This window comes from Rhipicephalus sanguineus, chromosome 8 (assembly GCF_013339695.2).
Source record: "Rhipicephalus sanguineus isolate Rsan-2018 chromosome 8, BIME_Rsan_1.4, whole genome shotgun sequence".
In the NCBI taxonomy this organism is placed as follows: domain Eukaryota; kingdom Metazoa; phylum Arthropoda; class Arachnida; order Ixodida; family Ixodidae; genus Rhipicephalus; species Rhipicephalus sanguineus.
This window is the reverse complement of record NC_051183.1, coordinates 70,282,613-70,307,172: the sequence shown is the minus strand read 5'-3', so window position 1 is coordinate 70,307,172 and position 24,560 is coordinate 70,282,613. Positions and strand designations below refer to the sequence as shown.

The 24,560-nt window shown below is 43.2% G+C and overlaps 1 protein-coding gene across 2 annotated transcripts in view; it reads left to right on the top strand.

The window, feature by feature from the left end:
- LOC119402062 (protein piccolo) overlaps nt 1–24,424 on the top strand; it is a 51,071-nt gene extending 26,647 nt beyond the window's left edge. The window contains exons 8-17 of one of the 2 annotated variants that reach the window (XM_037669144.2): nt 309–395; nt 965–1,132; nt 4,021–4,176; nt 6,506–6,679; nt 7,982–8,176; nt 9,781–9,936; nt 12,378–12,545; nt 13,852–14,043; nt 19,602–20,250; nt 24,232–24,424. In XM_037669144.2, coding sequence (XP_037525072.1) covers nt 309–395; nt 965–1,132; nt 4,021–4,176; nt 6,506–6,679; nt 7,982–8,176; nt 9,781–9,936; nt 12,378–12,545; nt 13,852–14,043; nt 19,602–20,250; nt 24,232–24,256 — 1,970 coding nt within the window. In that variant the 3' untranslated portion in view covers nt 24,257–24,424. The remainder of the gene's footprint in view (nt 1–308; nt 396–964; nt 1,133–4,020; nt 4,177–6,505; nt 6,680–7,981; nt 8,177–9,780; nt 9,937–12,377; nt 12,546–13,851; nt 14,044–19,601; nt 20,251–24,231) is intronic. The other variant, XM_049418486.1, reaches the window with a different exon arrangement.
- The last annotated feature ends 136 nt before the right edge of the window (nt 24,425–24,560 follow it).

Here is a 24,560-nt window from a genome sequence, read left to right as displayed (position 1 = left end):
CTGCTTCTGGTTAACCTCCCTGTCTTTCCTTTCTCCCTCTTCTCTCTCTCCACCGTATTAACGCCCATTAGCGCATTTTTGTAAATTATCTGCCAAAATCAGAGCAACAGTGTTTGGATCGCACGTTAATAGGCTTCTTAAATATACATTGGCAGTAGTTTCGGGCTAAGTAATTCAGGGCTCGTTTGGCAATAGAGGCATTGATTGTAACGTGTTAACGTCTTTTGCCGTATCCTCATGCAAGAAAACTTTATCGAAAGGCCAATCCAAAAAGTTATGCAAGATATTTTTTTTATCTGAAATGCCAGACGCAGGATATAGAGGGTCTGAAGAAGTAATCAAGGAAAGTTCAGTCGTTCCAAGCAACATCGGGCCATCGCAACCGGTGAATAAAGGTGAGCAACAGAAGACATCACGCAGTATAAGGCGTGAACAACGCACCCTTCGATACGACAATAGATGCGGTACCACTAAACTGCCAACTTCTTTCAATTTATGTCTATATTTTAAAATCGTGGTAAATATCGAGTAATTTGTTTACTACTTAAGATAAATGCAATCAGGCCACCCTAGTGCAGTTGCTGCATAATGTGGCCTGCTTCTCAAACGCATCTTCCAAACTCCACAAGTGCACTGTAAGGGAAAAACGTAGTACGCGTTACTCTTGCTGGTGAGTCGTGACTTTTCACGTATATAATTCTTTTAAAATATTCAAGTCAGCTCTCTTTGCAAGAGTCGAGCCCCCCCCAAGTCGCTCCTCATAGAGTATAATGATCTCGAAATAGAGCTATATACGTGACAATTCATGACTCACAAAAATACTAAGAAGTGTATTTTATTTCTTGGAGTGTACAACCATTGACAAGCGAGTACAAAAACACGTCCGATGCTTGATGATTGCATTCGGACCTACCTAAGTGACTTTTATAGAAATAAGCTTCACAAATGCGTTTCACAATTTCAGGCGTGGGAGAGCCTTCCCCGACAAGTATACCACAGGTAGAGAAGGCGCCACCAGTCGCAACGCCGAGCACGCGTGTCCCACCTTCTGCAGGGCCAGTGCTAACACCTCCGATATTGAGGTTGCACGGTGTCTCAGATGCTGCAGTCACGTTGCTAATTGCGCAAAAGGGTAAGACATGCATTGAGTGCCACTCCAGAAACATATCCAAGATTTCCTGCCCAACAGTGGCTACCTTTAACATTCTACAGCCACAACACCCTGAATGTGGTGTCAAACCACGAACTAATATATACCAGACTACTTTTCATAGGGTTGATCACTATACCATCTCAGAAAGTTTCAAAAACGTTTACTGTGGACATCGTGTAAAAACAGCGTAAAATGAGTGGACCCTTCTGATCAGAGCATGCAATGGTTATGAAAGGCAAATTCCTTTAAGAGTCACTTATTTCTTTGTATCTCGACTTGGTTTCTTCAAGGGGTACTGACACCTTTTTTCGAAGGCGAGTTTACTCTGCCATACAAATCTCCTGCATGCAGAGACAGCTCTGAGCAAGTGTGAAGCTCAGCAATTGCTGATAAGATATTTTAATTTGATATTAAAGTCAAGTTTTCCATGGCGCACCTACTGACATCGACACTAGCTTGACGTCAGGCTACAGTACAAATTCTGGTGACTTCACGCAGCAGTCTGGCTAGTTGTGATGACGTTAGGTACCAAAACTTCCAAAATGGCCGCTTGTGCGTCAACAAAACTTCCAAAATGGCCGCTTGTGCGTCACCAACGGAGCCACGGTGCGGATCAGCCGTGGAAACGTTACTATATATTGTGCGAGTACGGGACGAGAAGCTCATACCGTTTTGTGACGTCAGGAACCGAAACTAGCTGTTAAAACATACTGTAATTACTTTTGCAGGGCGCACTCGCGCTTAGCAATACCTTTTCTAGGCTCTTGAGGTCTTGACCTTTCATTTGACCCCAGAAAACGATAACTGAAAACATTCTTGTCAGTACTCCTTTTAGTTCTCTTGTTATCACTTCTCAGGTTACTGTTCTCAAGCGTCTCGCTCAACCGGTCTCATTTCATAATCAAACTATACAATTTAGGAGCCCGCTGAAATTTCTGTAACATTCGAAGACGAATAATATACAGTTAATCATGGTTGTAACAGAAGAACACCAACCAAGGTCTGTGTAAAAAATAAGAGCTTTTCTTTTTACTTTACACGAAAAAAAAAACTTGAGCCTTCAGTACAACTCGGTACCTTCTTTTCTTGGAATCATGGCATATCCAGGCGACGCATGGTAACGTCAAATGGTCCCAAAGTGGGCTACCGAGCGTCTACTTCAACAGGCTTCGGCACATCATGGAGCATAGGCGTGAACACCCGGCCACAAGAAAAGAACCGGCTGCTATACAAACACTGCTCTTTTCCGAGCTCCAGGTACCCCGTGAACAAAGGCCCCCGTTGTGCCCGAAACGTCGGATTTTTCTTTCTTGTAAAGAAAAAAAATAAGGCAGATTTCTAATAGGGGCGCCAAGGCAGAAGAAAGTGTGGAAGGTGGGTGGCCTTCTTTGTTTCCCTTTATTTTTTTTTCTCTTCCTCTGTTTGTTTTTCTCTCATCTATCTGCTTTTCCTATGACGTTTTGGTCTCTGTTTATTTCTACTTCTTTCTTTCCCTCTCACTAACTTTATGTTTGCTTCTCTTTCTATCTGCGTTTCTCTTTCTGCGTATCTCTGTCTCTTTCTCATTCTGTATATGCTAAGCTTTACTCTCTCCCCTCCTCCTTTCCCTCCTCCTCACTTCACTTCCCTTTTCTACGCCTTGCTATACGATACTACACAAGGCGTGTAGTCAGCGTCACAAGGCGTGTAGTCTGTCAGCGTGCCTGGATAGCCGAGTGGTTAAGACGCTCGCATTCGGATCGTGGGTACGCGGGTTCGAATCCGCTGCCTCATGAGGAGTATTGTCGCCAAGATATTCGATTCTTTATATCTTTCGTTCTTTCTCTCTCTACACTAGTCCTCTCCTCTCACCCCTCAGCGTTATTGCAGGCCACGCCAGAGAACTCTGCGCACGTGTTTTGGTAGCGAAGCAGAAGTCGAAGAAGAGGACCGAGAGGAAGGAAAGGACGAAGAGATCACGTGACGAATCATGAGGATAATTGTTTGTGTTCGCACTACGTGGCGCAATGAAAAGCTTTAACAGCTCTGCTCCTAATTTTACTTTTTACTCAACGTTGGTTGGTGTCCTTCCGTTTCGACCATACGTTACTTCCCAACTAGACAGACGCGCTGCAGCTCAACGAACGATTAACATTCGCCTTCTCTGGAATGTTCATCTTTAAACACTCAGTAATTCATGTAGTTTTAAAATTGAGGACCAGACGTCTCGCTAGGCATAGCGAGACTCGCTGGGAGAGACGTATTACATTTCCCTCACGTTCTCGGTCGATCGAAATGTTCCTTCCACCTGGACCTTTCTGCACCACACGGGATGTTGCATTACCTCCGGTATCGGCCCACCTTTGAAAATACAGTCATCAGCAAGCTTAACTCGAACGCTCCGCAGCGTGGCCTGGGCTGGTTTGACTGATGCCAACCGCGAAGTGCTGCGCGCTGTTTTCGAGATACTACCTCGGTATGCTTGAGTAGTATGTCGGCATGCATTGGTAAAATATCGGCAACAGAACCCAATGGTACGCTACGCTGGCGTCAATCAAACCATTTCAGGACACGCTGCGGAGCGTTCGAGTTAAGCTTGCTGATGGCTGCACATAGGTACGGACACTACGCAGTCATTAATTCTCAATGGCCAAAATGTCTTAGTGGCCTAATCCGTAATTCGTAGTTGTGAATGATTGGTGAATATAATTCAGCGTGCAAAACCAACTACCATCAACCTTGTTACTCCGTTCATCTGTGTTTACTTGTAACGTAATGCTGCATACTACATTTACAATCTGTATGTATAAAAACAAACATCTGTCTCTGCTTAGTTCGCAAGTGAAATAAACTGACACATCTCCGTATTTATTTTTTCTCACCTAAAGATCCCATGTGCAGGATATCGCATCTGAAGTTCGCAGCCAGCAACTGCAAGCACCACTATTACTATTTCAATCAAGTTAGCCGCCTGTGCAAGCCAACGTGCTCTGAAACGGCTCCATTTGCTGCAAGGTCGGCTTGTGACAAAATATGCAGAAGCGGTAAGTTTTACAGCGAAAGCTGTTATGAGATCATTTCAACGGCCGTTTTTGGTGGCGTAGTTGTCCGCCGCCGCCGCCGCCGGTGTCCATAACCACTATCGCTGGAAATAAGAAAAAAAACGAAATAAGAAAAAAATTCCAGGATGGAATGGGGTTCGAACCTGGGTCCTCTGCGTGGGAGCCCAGTGTTGTACCTCAGAGCGATGCCGGTGCTTGGAACTGCCTTGCAAAACGACGCTATACAGGCCTCATGTCCAGAAGGAACCACATTAACATATGTAATTTAGTGTGGTAGAAGAGTGAAATAACAACCACGCACCACACAACGCGAATTCAACCACGCACCACACACAATGCGAATTGCGCAACGAGTGGGCTGTTGGATGCTTCCAACCCACTACAAGGGGCTCTGCAATAATTCTTCATCGTCATCAGGCACAACACCAACAAAGTGCGCATGATGCCTTACATGTTTTTAGCGGGTACCACGGCTCTCCGTTGAATGACGAAAAATGGCATAGTGGCTGCTGCCCTACTTCACAGAAATTGTGATTTATAGCGTAGTGGGTTCTTCGCAAGTGCACTTGCATTGGTTGCCAAGGAAGCCCATAAGCCCATCATCCATTTCCTCAGGGTCTCAATAAAGTTCTTCCCCCTTCTCTCTGTCTCTCTTTCTCACGTCAATGTATGTTATATTGCATGGTGGGAGAGTTAAATAGCAATCGGGCGTCACACAATGCGAATTACGTACCTGGTGTGCCGTTTAAACCTTCCAACCCATTACGAAGGGCTGAGCCACAATTCTTCATCGCCATCAGTCGTCACGTAAACAAAGTGCACATAATACCTTACATATGTGTAGCTGGAACCTCGCTTCTGCGCACAATGACGAATAATCGCGTTGTAGGTGCTTCCCAATTTCACAAATATTGTGATTTATGGCGTAGTGGGGACCTTGCTAGTGTACTTGTATTAGTAGCCCCAAGAGAGTTTAGAACGGGCTCTAGAAATGCCGCTCTTCCAGCTTTCGCTGTTACTGTGCTGCGCTTTCCGCGCAGGCCTGGCATTTTTGCAACTGGCTCCATGTTCTCTCATAATAGAAAATGACGATTGTGAAGTATGCTACTGCCCCCGTGCCCTCCTGGTCATATTGCCATATGGTATTCCCTTTCTTTGCTCCACAAAGAGTACATTTTAATCGAATGCAAATACAATCTTTGCAGCAGAAATGTTTTCCGATATGTCTAATGCACATCTGCGCTCGCTTTGGACGAAAGTATATCTTCCTCTTTATTGAAAGTTCAGCGAAACTGTTGGGGAATTTTATTCTAGTTATATCAATTTTTTATCCCACGTTCTAATGGCACTCGCATTCTGGTATGCTGCCATAATATAGCTCAACGAATACAACTGCCGCATTCTAGAAAAAGGCCTTTCAAAAATGGGAAACAAATTTTTGCGTGTAAGCAGGCGCTGACGATAGGGCAGACGCATCTGCCTCTAAACCACAACATGAAATTACTTGTTCAAACAAATGAAAATAATAAAGGGCGCAATGAATATTGGCGCATAAAACTGTGTTTCACTGAAGTATCAAGACGCACCAAATGGACACCCTAAGGAACAACCAGGATGGCCAAGATAGTCATAATTTTATCAATAAAGTTATACTCCATGTGTTAGCGCATGAATGAAGCAGAAATCGCAGAAGTTTCGGAGAAAGAAACTGAAAGGTATATGCAGAATAAATTAGTATTGGTGAGTTGTGAAATAGCGTGAAAAGCGTAGGCTCCTGGACATATTTCGACAGGAGGACAAATCTACTAGTCTGAAAGGAAGCCTTTAGCAGTACTACTCGTTAAAAATTTGCTCGACTCAGTTTCTTTGTGTATGGCTTGTGATTACCAGAAACATGCTCACACCAGCAGGATTAAATGTAAGTTAGAATGCCTGTTGTCGTAGAGAAAACTTCCTTTTCAGTAAGTACACAGCGTTTCGTAAAATGACATATATACATAACACGAAAAAAAGGTTTGGAATGCTAGTGAAATATACGTAACAGGAAGTCCTCCAAACCAAAGCATTTGAAATCAGGCCTTTTCACTAACTACGAAATATTTGGGCATTTAGCCGGAGCACTCCTGAGCTCTTGTGAGTACCAACTCAGAAGTGCCCGCGCTACTACCTTGAGCCACTGGAGTGATAAAGCGCTCTTCTGGGCAAGCTAGAACTGTCGGAATTGCCGTCGTGCTGATAAAGTTGCATTCGAATTTAAGACACAGCTGTCCACTCACTGATTCGCCTCACAGAATTGTGGCTTATTTTGCAGCCGTCGTCTGCTTTTATCAAAGGGAAGAAGAAGAAGAAGACTGCGACGTGCGTCACAAAGCGACCGTCTTCTCTTTCGAACCCAGGAAAGGAATATGCATCAAACGAAGAAGCTGCTCAACAAGGGGAAACAACTTTCCGTCTCTTCGGGAGTGCAAACTCACGTGCGCTACTTGTATGTATACCCATCGCACCAGGGGCGTAGCCAGAAATTTTTTTCGGGGGGGGGGGGTTCAAGCATACTTTGGGTATGTTCGTGCGTGCGTTTGCATGTGTGCGTGTAATATATACGCAAGCAAGACTGAAAAATTTGGGGGGGGGGGGGGGGAGAAGTCCCCGATCCCGCCCTTTGGCTACGCCCCTGCATCGCACTCTAACGTTCTTGTAACATGAATCCTGCAGAGTAGGATGCGCTCGGGGCAATGAAAAGCTTCACAACCTTTTAAGAACATTAATTTGAAAGGTTAGAATAACACATTTATTTATGCTTATTTATTTATTCGTAAAGGAAAGAAGATTGTCTTGGTGCTTGAGGCGACATTTAAAAAAAATACGTCAATTGGCTAGGCCTCTGGCATCATATAGAGATTCACTTGCACAGAATAACCCCATGAGTATGATACATAATATGTGGATGTACAATTAACAAAGAAACTGCTATGCAAACAGTAGTAATGATATATTAACAGCAGTGGAATTACATAACAAATAAAAACACAACAATCTTTAACTGGTATGCAATTAACAGTTCCAATCACAACAATTTACAAGAAGCACAGTAAGAAAATGTTTTTAGATTGCTTTCTGAATGTTGCTAGTTTATGGGAAGTAGTAATGCAGGGTATTAACTGCTGGTGGGTATTTTAAAGATTTAGAATTTGCCAGTTAAACAGCAAGCATATTTTAGATTCAACTGTCATGAAGTACCTTTCGTGCACCACGTCAAGACATTTAAGCGAGAAATTTGAATACGATTACCACTAATCGACTTGAGGTGAGTAAACAGGACGAAGATCAAAATAGGAACATTTGTTTTGCTTGCGCACATGACTAATGAAGCACTAGACAGTCCATGGCAAAGTGACAGCGAAAGGGTGCATGCACTGCAGATCCTGTGTTGTCAAGGTTGCCCTCTCAACATTCTTAATTATGCTTTTTTGGAGGCATTACCTCGTAACACATTAGATGAATATTTATCGAATATTTTGGATGCCTAGAGTACTGTATGCCATTGAATAGTAACGGAGCTTTCCACTAAAGAAATGTTGGCCACGCTCACCATACAAAAATGACTGCAAAGTTTTGCAAATCTTCAGTTAGAGCCTACCGTGATTAACTATCATATGAGCCCTGCAATATACTCTCTTGTACCTGTAAAAACATCAGTAATTAAGCATGGATCATGACACTTTTAATTTTTCTAACAGAAATTTTCTTATTCTTACTCTGTGTCTATATTCTCTAACCATTTCAAAAGACACGGGGTTTCAAGGAACCGCTAAAGTTGATGCTGATAAGCCCAACGTCCCTATAGCCAAGGAACCACCACAGCTACCGCCTCAGCAACATCCCACGGAAAAACCGCCAAATATAGGATTGCTACCGGCAGTCCCCGGGAGCGTCCCACCTCTTCCGTCTGACACCGGAAGAAAGCCAGCACTCCCACAGCAAGGTACACTATTTAAAGAAGCAATTTATTTTCTACTAACAATTAGGTTGTTTCCTATCGTAAAAATAGGCTGGGGAAGCGGTAGGCCAGCAAAGCATGTTACCGCTGCTTTTCGGAAATCCTAACTGTGCGTGGGATTAACGCAAAGCTATCACGAGACAAATGAAATTAGTTGCTAGGGGGGTTATTATTTAACATATACAAGTTTCGTGTTCTCACTTCATGCTTGGCATGCAACAGTTGCCGCGCCACTACCACACGTGCAACCGCAGCCTGCGCTGGGAAACGGATATGTGGCGAACGTTTGCGTGCTCAAAGTTTTTCAAAGGCGATTTATCATGTATCATGCAGCTGTCAACCTGTTCTGTGCTTGTCTTTATTGAAGTAGGTACTAGGGTGGGTCTCCCGTGCGCGGAATTCAAATTCACCATAGTCTAATATAACGCAAGAATTCCGAAGAGGCACCGTCCTGATGACCGAAGTGCGGCAGCCGATCACCTCCACGACTGAAGAAATAGTCCCGCTCATGCGCTTGGCAATGTTCTCCGAAGGCGGGTGACCAGCCGTTCTGCTCATGACGTCAGAGGGGAGTGCTCGCTCATTGGTGCAGGCTTGTGTGCATTGGCCTTTAAAGAGGAAATGCCACCGACTTCTAAAGTTGTATCTGACTATGGTCATTTTTCTTCCTACAATTTAAATAGGTCTTTGCTGTCTATTGTTTCGTTGACGGTGACGACGAAATACCAGTATCTCAGTCATATACATCATTACTGCCATAGTTATGAGCATTTGTCGGAAATAACGTTAAAAGTGTGGTCGATTGTCGTGCGGTGTAGGGGCTTCACAACGACGCGTTGTGAACCAGCTAAGCTACTTCAGAAGGGACACTCGTCCTTTTAGAGTAAAAAAAAATCAACAGGTTAATATTTTATAATTATGATAGTGCTCTATGAAGGAGAAAACACTTATCTGAATAAAAGTGTTTCATTTGGTTTCAATAAACGAAAGATGATATTTAGGTGCCGTGAAATACTAGTGAGCTCTGACGAGATGTATAAATTGGAAGCCTCTGTTTTTGAAGTAGGAATGTAATATTATACTACTCGTCCCGTTCTGGCACGCAGAACATTGAAGCTTCATGCTGACAGGGCTGACTTCTGGCCTTGTTGGCACGAAATATCTGAAGTGTTTAGCGCAGATTTATGAAGACGTGTACGTCATAAGCCTTCTTGCCCCGTCTTAATAAATCTGCGCTAAACACATCAGATATGTTTATGCTGCCACAAGCAAGCAAATACCTCTCAAGCACGCCAATGCTAGCTCCGTTCTCTGCAAGATGACTCGGATGCTAAATCTTCATCGCAACAACACAAGAACGGAATAGCCTCAAACATGTTAAATCTCGGAATAAACTCAGCACTCATTTTCGCGTGGTGAATGAGAAGAATGGTAGGAAATAGTACATCGCTGCATGACCGTATAATATTTCCATCCGCTCGTCGTACAAAGTAATAGCGCGTTCACAAAAAAGGTGGACAATTTTGTTTTTCTGTTTGTAACCGTCGTCACTAACTGGCGTCCACTTTCTCTTGTTACTCCGAATTAAGATCACAGGTGCACCATTACCGTCTTCAATGTAAATGCGAAAGGTTGCGAGACACCGATGTATTATTTCGATTCCCGGACACATCTCTGCGATCCCACATGCTCCAGCGTGGCCCCATTTCAATCAAGAAGTGAATGCGTCGGGATTTGTCGAAGCGGTAAGTTATTGTACGGCTTAAAAGTTTTATTTGTAGACGTCCTTGCTAGCTAATAGCGCTCGTTTGACTCTCGTCCTTGTGTCCCTGTCAACTGTGCGCGCTGCAGATTTCACCACGAATAGGTAAATGCAGTAACTGTTTTGAAAAGATGCATTATATTCAGGAAGAACTATATAGTATCTAATAGCCAATTTATAAGCGTAAGTAAAATGTACTGAACAAACTTTAGGGTTGCAAGTGTCGAAACAACTGTATGAGCCGAAGACACACCGCAACGAAAGAATCCAGATTAATGTGGCTGCCCGTGGTTCATTAAGGGGAATATAATTTAAGCACAACCGCTTCTTGTCTTTAGTATTAATCGACCTAACACCACTGTGCCAGGAAATCGAACGTACTCCTTCAAGCTTATCGGCGCAACGTTATAGCCCATAAACCAGCCCCATGGGTTACATGCAGTATTGTGATCCGTAACACACTTTACAGATGACCTATTAGAGTAGCAATACAGGCACCGATGACTCGGGAACTACCTGGACTAATTAAAAATAATTGCTAACAAGAGATTAGGCTTTTTCGGGCGTAAAATGTAAGTTGCTAATGCGGAAGAAGACAATTTCGGAATACAGCTTTCAAACATGTTCTTTCTGTTGTGACTATATGATCTCTGCTGATGCAGCATACGCCGAAGTAAGCCATATCTGTAACTCTAAGTGATCCCACCCTTTTTTACACACATGCGCACGTTGTTATTCGCCGAGTATTAGCTGTATTATCGCACGCTTACAACAGGAAAACATTTCATGAAACAATATGATCACTTTGTACGCTAGGACCGTGACTAATGCAAGAGCTATCTGATGAACTCTCTTTGGCTGGCATTATGACTCGTGCCTTAAAAAGAAGTTGCGTTTTACCTTGAGGTGGTGGTTAATGTTACTCGTAGAATTTTGACCTTGTCGACATCCTTCAATTGTTCCATAATTTGTCATAACAAGTTTTGTTGCTGGGCTAGTTGGTTTATAATCTTCAATGATTGATAGCACGAAATCGAACAGGACAAAGAAGAAACACAGATGCACAGTACAGGCGCTACTCGCAATGAAGCTTTATTCAGAGAAGCCTCCCTACATATATCTTCAACCGAGTGGCGCGCGCAGGCGCACTGCACGTAACAGGCACACAATCATGATCGAAAGAGCATAACCATGTTTCTAAGAAGAGTTTTGTTTTCTGCGCGGTACAACAGAAGTGTCACTCATACAATCGCTCTCCTTCTTTTAACACGAAAGGGTTTTATGCCGGGGTCCACCACGGCTCCACTGACGGATTTCCGTCATGGTTATGACGTTGTAAAATATACACTAACTGATGGCAAAGGGAAAAAAAAATGACAAGAAAAAGTTCCGCTGCCGGGAGTCGAACCTACGACCCCTCGCTCCGCAGCGCGCGGCGCGAAACCACTCGGCCACAGAGCGTACCTACCTGAAGTTACCGCCCGTTTCGCCGTACCTCCCTCTATCCTCGTTTTTTTTGTGCGATGAAAATGTCAAACAAGTTACTAACGGCGAGCTATTTATATGCACCATTTACCATTGGCGGTCCTCGGAGCTCGGTGGCTTCAGCGTGTTCTTGTTAACACTATAGCGAGATGGCGCGTAGAGCGCGCAGGGCGCGCTTTAAAGGTCGTCGCCCCGCGCGCGGCGATGCAACACGCTGCCTCTACAGGGGGTGTCTCGTGCGCGTGCGCTCATCTCGTGATAGGGGTCTTTTGTACGTCTTATGCTTTCACCGCAAGTTTCCGTTGACGTTACAGAGAGCACGAAGGTCACTTCGTTCGCTACAGCGGCCGCGTTTCCGAAAGGAGCGTGCTGCTCACAAAGAAGTAACGATTGTGACGGTTGTTATAGTTCTCGCTCGTCCAGTGTATGTTCCTTTCGTGCATCCTTTCTACTTTAGAGCTTGCTGCAAGTTTCGAGCTGCTTTCCGTTTTCGTGTGACATTACAATTTCTTGCAATATCATTCATTCCTTCGCCCCTGTGGTGAAACAATCCACAACAAACGTTCAACTACCCCTATGAAGACATGTTTCACTTTCGTGTTATACCGATTCCTATGAAAGGGGGATCAGCTATGTTTTTTTTTTAACATGATAAGCTTCCATGAGATCTCTGGCAAGCGCATTCCCGCTTCTGCCCAGAATTAGAATGCCAGTCAGCGCCGGCTCACAGGCACAGATCCTGCAAAGCATAGGTAAATGAAAAGTCGAATTATTTTCAACAGGTCGCAGTGCGCTTGCGCGCTCCACCCGGCTGTGTATAACGTACGGAGAATTTTTCAGCTTAGTTGCCTGTAGCACCTGTCTGATGCATCTGTGTTCCTTCTTTGTACTATTCGATTGCACGGATTCCAATATTCAAGGCAATTCGTCATATTGCAGTGCTCGTGTGCTTCTTCAGTCGTGCTCAAAATATATGCGGTGGCATTCGCAACGTAACCGTGTACTACTACAACCCACTTAAAGGGAGATGTATGGCAGGCAAAAGCTGCACATACAGAGGGAACAACTTTCCAACATTGGACGAGTGCCGGCGAACGTGTGGTGCATGTAAGTACTTAAAGGACACCTTTGTTTTGCCATATGTACACATCACTGCAAAGAATAGGAAGTTTTGAATAGATACTAGAATACCAAGTGGTAGTGCTTGCGTAGTATACCTACGATAAAAAAAGAAAAACAGAAGTTATTTCGGAAAGTTGTACCCTTTCGGAAAGAACTTGTGGTTTCTTTTTATCTTGAAATGCCCTACAAATTTCAAGAGGAATATCAGTGCAAGAACATATGAATTGACATTTCTGATGCGTGATTTCTCCAACTATTTTATGTTAACTTCGGGCACTCTTCTTTATTCAGCGGCCCCTTACAATGATTGATTTAATGTGAGCACTGTAACTTCAACTTCCTATATATTTCACAACTACCAAAATTTCAATAGACAGTATATGACTAATTCATGCTGCACGCACTTTGCAATGAACAGTGGAGCACCAGTCACTTTAGAAGAGACATGCATCTGGAACAAATTTCAAAAGTAGCACGAGTTTTCATATAGTTAATTTGAAACTGACTACGGTTGAAAGTTTACAATAAAGTACTTAGTCTATACGGCATTTGCCGAGACTTCCTTACATGATTAAAATGCTAATCTTGTTATCTGCCTCTGAGAGTATCCAGGTTAAAGAAATTCTTTTCCGAGACATAGGATGGTCGATTTTCTAAACTTATGTTAACAAAAAAAGCACCCTACAGATCTGTCATAATGATGATTCGTTTTGATAGCCTAATGTAACACCAAATGTGGGTGCTTCACGTCCCAAAGCCGCGATATGATTATGGGAGTGCCTCAGTGGAGCGCTCTGGAAAGTTTGACCACCTGGACATTTTATTGGGCGCCTAAATTTAAGCCCGCGGGTCTCTAGCATTTCGGTTCCATCGAAATGCGGCCGCCATGCCCAGGCTTCGATCCCGTGACCTTCGGGTCAGCAGTCAAGCACTTTTGATAGCTTCCATATCTGATCCGAACTGCGTGTATGGAGTACAATAGATGATCTGTATTTTCAATCGTTAGTATTTAAAATGTCGTCAGTGCCTACGCTCTCGACGTATGGATGAATTCGAACACTGAGAGCTATGCTCTTCCAATTAAAACTCAACATTTTTGACAAGGTTAATAGGTCATCTCTGTTGATTTGTTTCGCATTATGATCTCAACGGTATGAATATAATATTGTGTTGTTTAGTAATGCAATAATTAATTTATTAGGATGTTAATTTACCTCATTTCATATGCCAATGCAATAGTAAGTATGATGCTTTGGTAAATATTTTCTTATTTAACAAGTCTTATAAACAGTTACAGGAATAGAAGAGCCTGGTGAGGAAGATAGCAGCAAGGTCATCCCAGAAATCAGCACTAAGCCAACGAAAGAGCAACCTAAAGGGCCTGAGACGCAGCCGAATCCGATTAGTGCTGCGCCTGCACCAACGAAACCACCTAGTGCTGCACCCCCGACAACTGGGGCTGCTTCGAGGCCAGGACCAAGCGGTGAGATTTCCTAGGAGCTACGAAATGGAAACAGTAATAGTGGTTATATAGTGTAAACAAGTTAAACTTATTGAAAAGCACTGTCAAACTAAGGTACTCACAAAACAGAAAGAAAGAATAGACGTACTGGCAAATACTCATAAAGCGTCATAAGATGCTGGCAGAATTGAAAAGCACTTGAACTGCTATAATCAGTAATACAGTTTGCAATCTGAGCGAAAATTATATTACTCAACTGGCCGTAGAAGGAAGAAAGCAAGGAAGGGAAAGAAACAAACGCCCACCAAAAAACCGAAGGTTAATGAGATAAGTGTCTGGTTGGATGTCTTGCGCAGCCGAATCGGAAAGAGCAATAGAAAGATAAGAAAGAGCGGTGAGAAGTAAAGAAGGAACTGAGCATGTATTCCCCGGCGCGTGCGGGGCTGTATCACTAGTTAAACGCGTTGGCGGAATTTGCCGCAGTAAGGTGCAAAGAAAAAAAGGCAGAGTTTTGCCGCAGAAGCGATGCGAACTTTCCGATGAGGAGACGCATGTTCATAGGTGTGAGCCGTCTGATGATCCCTGTAAAGATACACACGGCACGCGCGAATGTGGGTTACTATGCGAGCCAGTGAAAGTGCGAAGTTCCTGCCAGGGCTACCTGTTATGTCCCCTTCACTGCGGGTATGCCATAGTTATTGATTTTTCATCGTTTTAATTGACAACAATGTGGATTTGAATGCATTTTGTTTAAGATTGTGAAACAATGACATTATTTGGTGCTGTATTCAAACCATGTCATGTTAAGTGTAACTCGTTCCTACGAGGTTGCAGAGCCCGTCAGGGCTCTGCAGCCGAGTACAACGCCTGCAAAAAAACCGTGTTTTGCGACTGGGCCGTCGGAAAGCGATATTGTGCCAAATATTCGCGTCACGCTAAGCCTTTGGATCCACTTAGGGACGTGTATGCACAACACAATACGACATTTTCTTTTTTTTTTTTTGAAGCATTATAAGCGTCCTTCTTAGCAATTCAGGGCTGGTTGCTCGTCCCCGATAGCAGATTCTGAAAGCGTGAACTATGAAAAATAAGAAGTTAATGCAAAAATGAAACTAACAAATTAATTAATGCATAAAATATTGGTTTCTACAGATTTGAGACTTATGAGGGAAATCTATTTGGCCCAATTTGAAGTCCTAATACAGGACCGCTAGCATACAAGCTTAATAATAAATAATTACAGAATGAACAGATGAATTTTTACGTTCATGATAATTCTAAAAGCCCCCTGCCCGCGAGATAGGCCGTTGATATGCTTAACATGTTAAATTCGCCACGAACTCGTTGGCTGAAAGCTCGAAGTCACGTCTGCGTCTAGGGCGACTCGAGTGATGTGATACGCGCACAGCTTCGCCGATACATGGCGTGTTATCACATACCGCATTATGCCTGGACATTCGAAGTTACTTGATCGATAGTCTCAATCCTTTGTTTTCTGGGGTTCCTCGCAGAAAAATCTACTGCTCTTAATGAGCAGAAGCGTAACAACATAAATTGAGAAGGAATATTGGTTGCAATCAAGTAATCAAATGCACAACCTTCACTGAATGCCGTAACGTAAAAGAGCTGCGGAACAAAACGCCTAAACATTCCAAGACTACATAGAACTATGTGAAGATTCAATTTATTCAGCTTACAGGAAAGGTTACAGTAAATGTATCGTTATCATTTATTGTAGAGCTGTCTTTTAAGTGCGGAGCACCTTAGGCGCATGGGCTGCATACTCTGTCGTATGCTGTAATCGTCGTCGCATGTCGCTTGACGTCACGCGTCACAGTATAGCATAGCCATGTATAGCCTGGTCATGTATAGGAAGGGGCGGGAGAGAAAGCGAAGGTGAGGACGAGTGATGTTAGGGTGAGGAGGAGGGAAAGGAGGAAAGCATGGGGAGGAGGAAGGCGGCGTGGTGTCATGGTCTGCTGGTATCTCATGTCGTCGCACGGCGCACGCAGGCAATACCCTTTATAGCATAGCCATATATAGCAAGCGGGCAAGAAATGTGTGCGATTGTGAAGGGGAGTGATGTGAGGGTGAGGAGGAACGAAAGGAGGAGGGAAGAGAGTAAAGCATAGCATAGCCATGTATGCTGTCACGCAGGCTAAATATGTATAGCATAGCCATGTATACAGTCGTATAGTAAGGGCGCGGGAAAGGAAAGTGACGGTGAGTAGCAGTGATGTGAGCGTGAAGAAGAGGGAATGGAGAAAGGGGAGGGCAAGGCATAGCCACGCGTAGTACAGTATAGGAAGGGGGAAATAGAAGTGAGGGTAAGGAGGAGTAAAATGAGCAGGGAAGGGCAAAGCGTAGCGTAGCCGTGTGTAGTACAGTATTGCAAGGTGTGGTAAAGGGAAGTGAAAGTGAGGAGGAGAGATGCGTGGGTGAGGAGGAGGGAAAGGAATAGGGGAGAGGGCGTCACTGCAGCACAAATGAAGGTTTCCTTTCCAGCCATAGACGCTGAGCAGGCTGCGCGTTTGGAACGCCAACGCACGTTTCCCGTGATAGTGAGCGTCGCTGAAGGGAGGCGATTCACTGCTCCTCACTTCCTACTGCTTTGGCTCTGACTGCAACTTCAGAAATTTTTTTTTACGGCGGAACGGTTATGCTTTTCGGTATGCCACTACGCGTTCGCAAAAACTATCCTCATCAAGAACGGCCTGTACCTTTTTATCGCGTGCTCTCTTCCTCCTCCCGTTCATCTTCCAATTCGCTTCCCGAACAGATGCGTCTGGAGCGCGCTCTCCCACTGCGCCGATTTGGATTGCCGAGAGAGCTAGTGCAGAGAGAGAAAAACAGTGAGAGAAACAAAGAGATTGAGATAAAGAACACAAATACAGAGAAAGAAAGGGACGAAAGAGGAAAAAAAAACATAGAAAGACAGAGAAAGAAATACACAGAGAGAGAAAGCGATAGAAAGAAACAGACAAAAAGGAGATAGAAAAAAAAAGGGGAGCACCTCAGAAAGATCAAGAGAGACATAAAAGGAGAGAAACAATGAATGAGAGAGAAAAATTGAGAGAGAGAGAAAGATAATAACAATATCTAGGGTTTATGTCCCAAAACCACTATATGATTATCAGAGACGCCGTAGTGGAGGGCTCCGGAAATTTCGACCACCTGGGGATCTTTAACGTGCACCCAAATCTAAGTATCTAAGTACACGGGCCTCAAGCATTTTCGCCTCCATCGAAAACGCAGCCGCCGCGGCCGGGATTCCATCCCGCGACCTTCGGGTCAGCAGGCGAGCGCCATAACCACTAGACCGCCGTGGCTGGGCGAGAGAGAGAAAGATATAGATATAAAGGAGCAATTCCTTGCCCGACATGACGCCTGTGTAGCCTTTTTGCAATGTAATTTGAAGCCCTGGCGTGGTTCTGTGGTAGAATGATTCACCACAACGCACATAGCCCGGGTTGAAATATCATTCGCTCCTGGATAGTTTTTTTTTTCGCATTCATTGCTTGTTATTTCGCGCGATAGCGGTTAAAGATACAACTAAAGCGCCAACATCACCTGTTGTTTTCTCATAACAGCTTGCGCTGTAATGTGAATTCCTTCCTGTCGACTGCGGAACCGACAACCTTACACGGCGGTCTAGTGGTTAAGCGCCCGACTGCTGACCCGAAGGTGGCGTGACGGAATCCCAGACGCGGCAAACGCACTTTTGATCGATACGGAAATATTGAGGCCCGTGTACTTAGATTTAGGTGAAAATTAAAGAGCCACAGTTGGTCCAAATTTCCGGAGTCCTCCACTACGGCCTCGCTCATAATCCTATCGTGGTTTTGGGACGTTAAACCCACACAAATATTATATTATGGAATCACCCATTTCCCTCAGCCAAGATCCCACTTGTTAGACTAAGGCAACAAACACGCCAATATCTTACCTCGACCGCAATATGGCTGTTTTCATTGCGCAATAATAAATTCGCAGCATGCCTGACCTTTGGCTTGGCGTTGCGCGCCGGCGCAGCGAGAATCACGATGAAAGCGCGAAAGCTTTTGAAGCCAAAGCAATAAAACGCTGACGCGAACAAAAAGGTCAAGTCAGCTTCTCTGTATTGGTGGCAAGCCTAAAGGAAGTGTGTAGCTGGGGGCTCATCTTTATTTTATTCTTTATTTATTTTTTTTCCCTTCTTCATCTCATTCTTTCTTTTTCTCTATCTTCTCATTATATTTTAATATTCCTTCTTTGTCACTGCTTATTCTATTTCTTTCTTTCTTTCTCTACTATATATCTGAGTGATTCCATATCAGGTGTAACAGGTAAAAGGTAAATTTTCGACCATCTCCGATCATGCTGACAAAAAATCGTGCTAGTAAATGTGAATGTCAGAAGTATTTATTGAGGCGTTATAATTTGGGAAAAAAAAGTTTGTGTTGCCCAGAGGGCGCTTCGAACTTTAGGCACGGAAGTGTAAGTGTGTCGCGCTAAATAATTTGTCAAAATACTAGTTTGAGTAATTACTACGAAACATTTTTTTTTTCTTATTCTCAAGGCGCTAGTCTTTCATGACTATGCCAATTTATTCATTTTTGTTCGAACTTTCATTATTTTTGGCGTTTTCTTTTTTCGTATGAAATAAAGTAGTCTGGCAATCCGACGCAGTCGTGTTCATTATGTCTCCGTGTCCTCGTTACTCTGCATTAAAAAGTCGCCCTTCATTGTTTTCCTTTCTTGGAAAGCTATCTTTTTCAAAATACTACTGAAATTTTTCGTAGAAAGAAAATGCATTCAAGTGTGTAGGTCTTATTTCTTCTCTTTGATGATAAGAAGTACAGTTAAATAAAATAAGTAACATTTGCGTTTTCCTATAGAAAATAGCACACAATAATTTTCTTTCGTCTAGCCTTGGACTATCTCTGTTATATGAAGTATTTGTGTTCTAGATCAATGACAAAGCTTTGAACTTTATCAATATCCGACGTACGTTTTAAAGCATGCAAAAGTGGAACTCAATACATTAGTTAGTACGTTCAATTACCTATTTAAGTGAACGTTGACAATGAAACATTAAGGCCGCAAAACAACAAGACACGGGCTCCGTCGTGCTTGCGTCAGTAGTGCTCACTTTGTTTGCGTCACATTCGCAGTAATTATGCTCATAGAAAGCAAATTCTAGAGAAGGAACAAGCACATGTGAAACGCTGGCAAGACGGCTACAGTTACAAGTTGTAAAAGAAATTATCCTTCTTTTTCTCTTTGTTAACAATCGAGATATACTCCTTCAAGTAGAAAGTGACGGGGTGCATGTGCAGTTCATCGCGGCTTAAATGTACCATAGAAAACAAAAAAATGTTTTATAGTGAAGTTCTCATACAGTAATGAATGCATAATTACCTTCACATCAAGAGGTTTATTTTTTTTTGTTAGCACAAACTCGCGGTGTTGTGAATCGTTAGACATCTTGTGTTTCTCGGTGTAATTATTTGTAAACAATTTTCGTTTTAGTCGACCCTTACTGTGATCACATAAACTTGGCTATATCAGCGCATGCTAAAATATAATTTACGAAACAGTCGCAGGTGTACACGAGCCTGCGCAAGTCGACAGCGGCACCGGATTTCCCACAGCATCATCACCGACCCCGAGTCAAGAAGTTCCAACACCGAACCAGACCAACACACCGACGGTGCTACCCTCTCTGCCGCAGACACCAATGCAGCAACCTGTCGTGCAGCAGGAAGTGAACCCGCCGAAGGTATCACCGATGCAACAGTATATCAAGCAGCAGGAGTCGAACATGAAGATCGGTTCGACAGTTACTGAACGACCATCAAAGCAGCAAGTCACTACTGCCGTGCCAGCGCAACTTCCCTCATCTATGCCTCAGAAGCAGACGAGCATTTTACCATCTGCATCACAGGTTCAAAAAGAGACCCTGGCAGGACCAATGGAATCCCAGAAGTATGCGCAAGTTCCGAAGTCATTCACACAGCAGACCTCGTCGGGTGCACCACAAATTAATCAAAATCTCAACGAGATTTCCCAACCGGCACAAGTGGTCTCGCAAATGCACCCACAGGCCACAGAACAGCGACCTATCACCATCATAGCTTCACCTTCAAATCAGCAGCTCCTAACGCAGCAACAACCAGCAATTGCCGTCGTCCCAAATCCATACCCGACGCAAGACGTAAACAATCAGATGTTTTCAATGTATCCCAGGTAACATATTATTATCATTATGGAATATTCTCTGGTTCTGCATGAAACTTTTCATAGACTCATGATTTTTCGAGCGTAGGCACTCTTCAGCATGTAATGATAATTATATCATGGAGAGTACCTACGCATCACTTCTTAATTGGTAATGACAAATTATTAGCCCCTTATGTCAGATTGATATGTTGGTCGTGCGCCCTCTTGTGTACGTGTGCCTTCGTATGTAAAAAAAATCATGCTTCTTAATACTTCCAACAACTCTGAAAGTATAAGTTACACATCTTGCCAGGCGAACAATTGTCAGACATATTAAAACAATAGCGTTTAAGAGCCCATCTCGCTGAAAGTGCGATGTTGATGTCAGCGGCGTTGGTTGTGAGCGAAAGACGTTTTCTGTGACCGAAAATTGATGACGGATACCAAGAATAAAAATTGGTGTTCGAGCCGCCGCTCTTCGAACCGGAGTCGAAGCCAGGTACTTTTGCGTGGCAGTCAACTATTCTACCACAGAGCCACGCCAAGCTTTGAAACTGCTCCGGACAAACAGCCGGACAAAGAGTTAACAAACTGTTCCGGACTTCGGGCAAGGAATCACGTTAACAGATGTGATATGCGTGTCCGAAACGAGCACTCGAACTCACACCATATGAATTGCGTAATGATTGGGTGGTTGAAGGCTGCCTACGAATTGCGAAAAAATGCGTGATAATTCATGGTCATCATCAGATTCATGCGCCACAGCATCACATTCAACAGCCATATAGGTGCGCGTATCGGTTTACAGACGCGTAGTGGGTATTTGGCAGCTGTCATTGCAGTAGGCGCCCTATAAGAGCTTACAAAGGTCGGTGTCGCAGGCACAGACGTTTCTTGCCTCCAAGGACGGTTGAAGTGTCCAACGAGAAGAGAAGCACGCCAACCGAATGAGATGGCGATGCGCACGGGCCTGATAACGCTTATTGCGTGTTGCCCGCATTGCCGACTATAGGACGTGCTTTCTTTTCTGATGCTGCGGTTCTTTTTAACGGAGCTCTAATTTCTCTCAAACCTTTTATTTGAACGAAGACAAAGATTATTTTTTCTTTGTGCGGAATGAAGACTCAACCAGTTTTATATCGCGTATTGCATGTATTTTTGCTAGTCGAACAACCCAGATGCTGACATATTTTTTTTTATATTTGACACAAGCGAATATATACAACGCGAGACTTCTTTGCTGCGGATTGGTTTTCTCATAGAGCTCCAGTTCATAAGAGTATTCAAGTATATCATGGGTCCCGCTGCCACATAATACGGCTCACTGGACTGCTGACGAATCGTCATGTAGATGAATAAAAAAATGCAGGCAAAGATCCTGAAGGTCTGTATGTTGTATGAGAGTTCTTTTGAAGGAATCCATAAATATTTTGTGCTAATTGGTGAGATTTCCAAAACTAGATGAACGTGACAATGTAAATGTATTTATACTTTCATTTGTCGCGAGCGTAGCACAAGTTGATATAACTTTTTCTGGGAGGAAATAATATTTTTAATCTCTTTTGTTTTCGTTTCGGCATATGGCAGCTGCTTTTCAGACTAGAAGTACGCTAACAATAAGCCCAAGACATTCTAAAGCAAAATGAAAGGAGGCTTCACAATAGGCTACAATGTCAACAATGATTTCATTTCGTGATTACCTGCTAGAAGAGTTATAGAACAGGAGACATCCTGAAAACGGGTTTTCTTGAAACCTTCGGACAAATATTTTAATGATAGTGAGGAATTACAAACTGACGCTGCTGTCAGTTCTTGCGATCTTGTCATATTCTACGCTTTAAGGTTAGCACTGCCCTAACTTAAACGTTACGCGAGCTTTACGTCTAAGAAAAATCGGACTGTTGTTCTTTTCTATGTTCCAAAATGGTAAAGATTGCAAAGAGTCAAGAAGTTTTCACAATTGTTTTTTTATTATGGCTTCAAACAATGAGAAGGCAAATAATGAGTGATATTGCTCTGAATCATTTGAGCATTCTTCATGAGGCAGGAGAATCTATCTCATTGCATAAATTTGTGCAGTTAAAGAGAGATCTGAAAGGCCATCGGGAGGCTAGACAGCGCACAAAGACACGGAAATAGAAAATAAATAGTACATGAAACTTCACACAGAAAACATATAAAAAAACCTGTCAACGAATATCCACACGTGGAGCATATGTAGCAATTTCGGCTTCGCATTTGCTTCGGTTTAGTTCGAAGGCAAACCACTGGTGCTCTATGTAGATAATTGTTTTAGCTTGCAGTCGCTCTAATTCCTGCAAAAATAAATTGACTTTTCTACATTTATGGTGAAAGAACTGAGGTTTATCTCGACAACGATCGTTTTTTCATGGCGCTGTCCATTCGCGTTAGCTTTCCTCAGAGAAAGATTGCCTGGAATGAGGCAGGCTATTAATCCGTCGCCGTTTGTGTTTTCATGTCTCTCCGGTCTCGTATGATTTTAGTGCATTTTACGATAGTCTTTGTTCACCAACGTCACTTAATGTAGTAGCTCGCAGGAGGGAAAAACGCTTTCCGCAAGTATTTCATTTTTCACTCAGGAAAAAAATTACGCACGCTCTGGTGGCGTAGCCGCCGATTTGTCGCGCTGCCAAGCAGGAGCGCTGAGGTTCGACTCCCTGGCCCTACAAAAGAACTTAATGAAGACCAAATGAAAAAAAAAAGAACCCGTACTTCCATTTTCAGGAAATCTTAGAGAAAACCAGGTCGTATTTGTGGTTCTCCAGTACGACTCTCTGGTGGTTACGTAGTCTGAAAGCAGGGAAGCCAGGTTTGGGAACTTTGCGCGAATTTGGCTACCTTTAGCCAGTGGCGGAATAAAAAGGAAACGTGTTGGCTACTTGGCTACTTTTTGGCCCCTTGATTTGGGCCAAACTATCAATATCTGGTGACATCGCAACCTCTGGCGTTCGAGTGTGTGGTGCGTGAACATGGCAACCACATCGTGTTTTCAACTCCTCTAATTGAATATGGCACTTCGACTACACAGAAAGGTGACTAATTGTCAAGGATGACTCAGTGGCGTAAGTAAGGGTAAGATCCACTTGGTGGGAATCTCAATTTACATGTTGCAACAACTGCACGTTCTTAATCTGCCAGTTAAGTAAGCTTCACGCACAAGAGCAAAAAGCTTTTGGATACTTAGCTTGTACAAAAGGAAAACTGGTGCTTGGTGCCTCATTTTGCACAATACATATTACACAACGCGACTTTAAACCACAATTAGGTGTCCGTAGGAGTCTAATGGGATCTGCATCCAGGGTTATCAGCATTCATCTACATTAGAAATCCAATATCCGATGAACTGGTTTGTCATTTTTTATGGTTACGTACGATCTTTGACTGTGCAATATTAACTGCTCGGACTTTGTCATTACCCGAGAAATAATTGCTAAGGTGACAAACATTTATGCTCCAACCCCAGCAACTCTAACTTCTAGTCTTTCTAAGAAAATTCATCCAAGACACGCAAAGAGAGTGTAATTTTTGGCAACAGCGCAAAAACTTCGCCATCCTGCACAACCTTATTATTAAGCTTAACAATTTCAACTTGAACCTCAGCTATTGTGATAATAAACTGTTTATGCCGTACGCGTTTAAATTTTCGCCGAAAGGTTCTTGCATTAATCATTTAAATAAAAAGGTCGAAGTTATTTTCACACACGCGTGGCTAGTTTTGGCTAAGGTTGGCTACATCTTGGCCACTTTTCCAATTTTCTGGCTATTTTTTTTTTAATTTCGACCTGGCGACCCCATCTGAAAAAATAAGAGAAGATGAAACGAAGAAGAAGAAAATATGGTTAAGGGAAACGTTCGCATTTACAAAATCTGGCACCTTTTAAACCTGTCAAAGGTAATAAAAGCAACTTGCCCAAGGCAAAACAGCATTGCTCATAAAACCAGAATTGCATTGTTTGTACGTGTTGTCTCTCTTATTTTTATGCGCAGGCCACTACTCTTCGGATACCGCTGACATGCAGCGAATGTATCGCCAAGAACATGTGTGGAAGAATCAAAATGACGACAAACGCGATCCGCGGATAAGAACGGAAATAAAAATTTCCCTTTATGTTGAATACGATTTCAACGGTGCAGCCTGCAAAACGGGATGTAATAAACGTATCTCTTACGCGCTGCTCCATTTTCGTTACCATTTTCTAAAACTTCCTCCCAGTTTATATTCGTAGAATAATATGTTTAAACAACCCAAGCATCCTTTCGATATACTATTTTCCCTGTGAATTCAGCAGGTTAAACTGATTGATATTTATCATTAC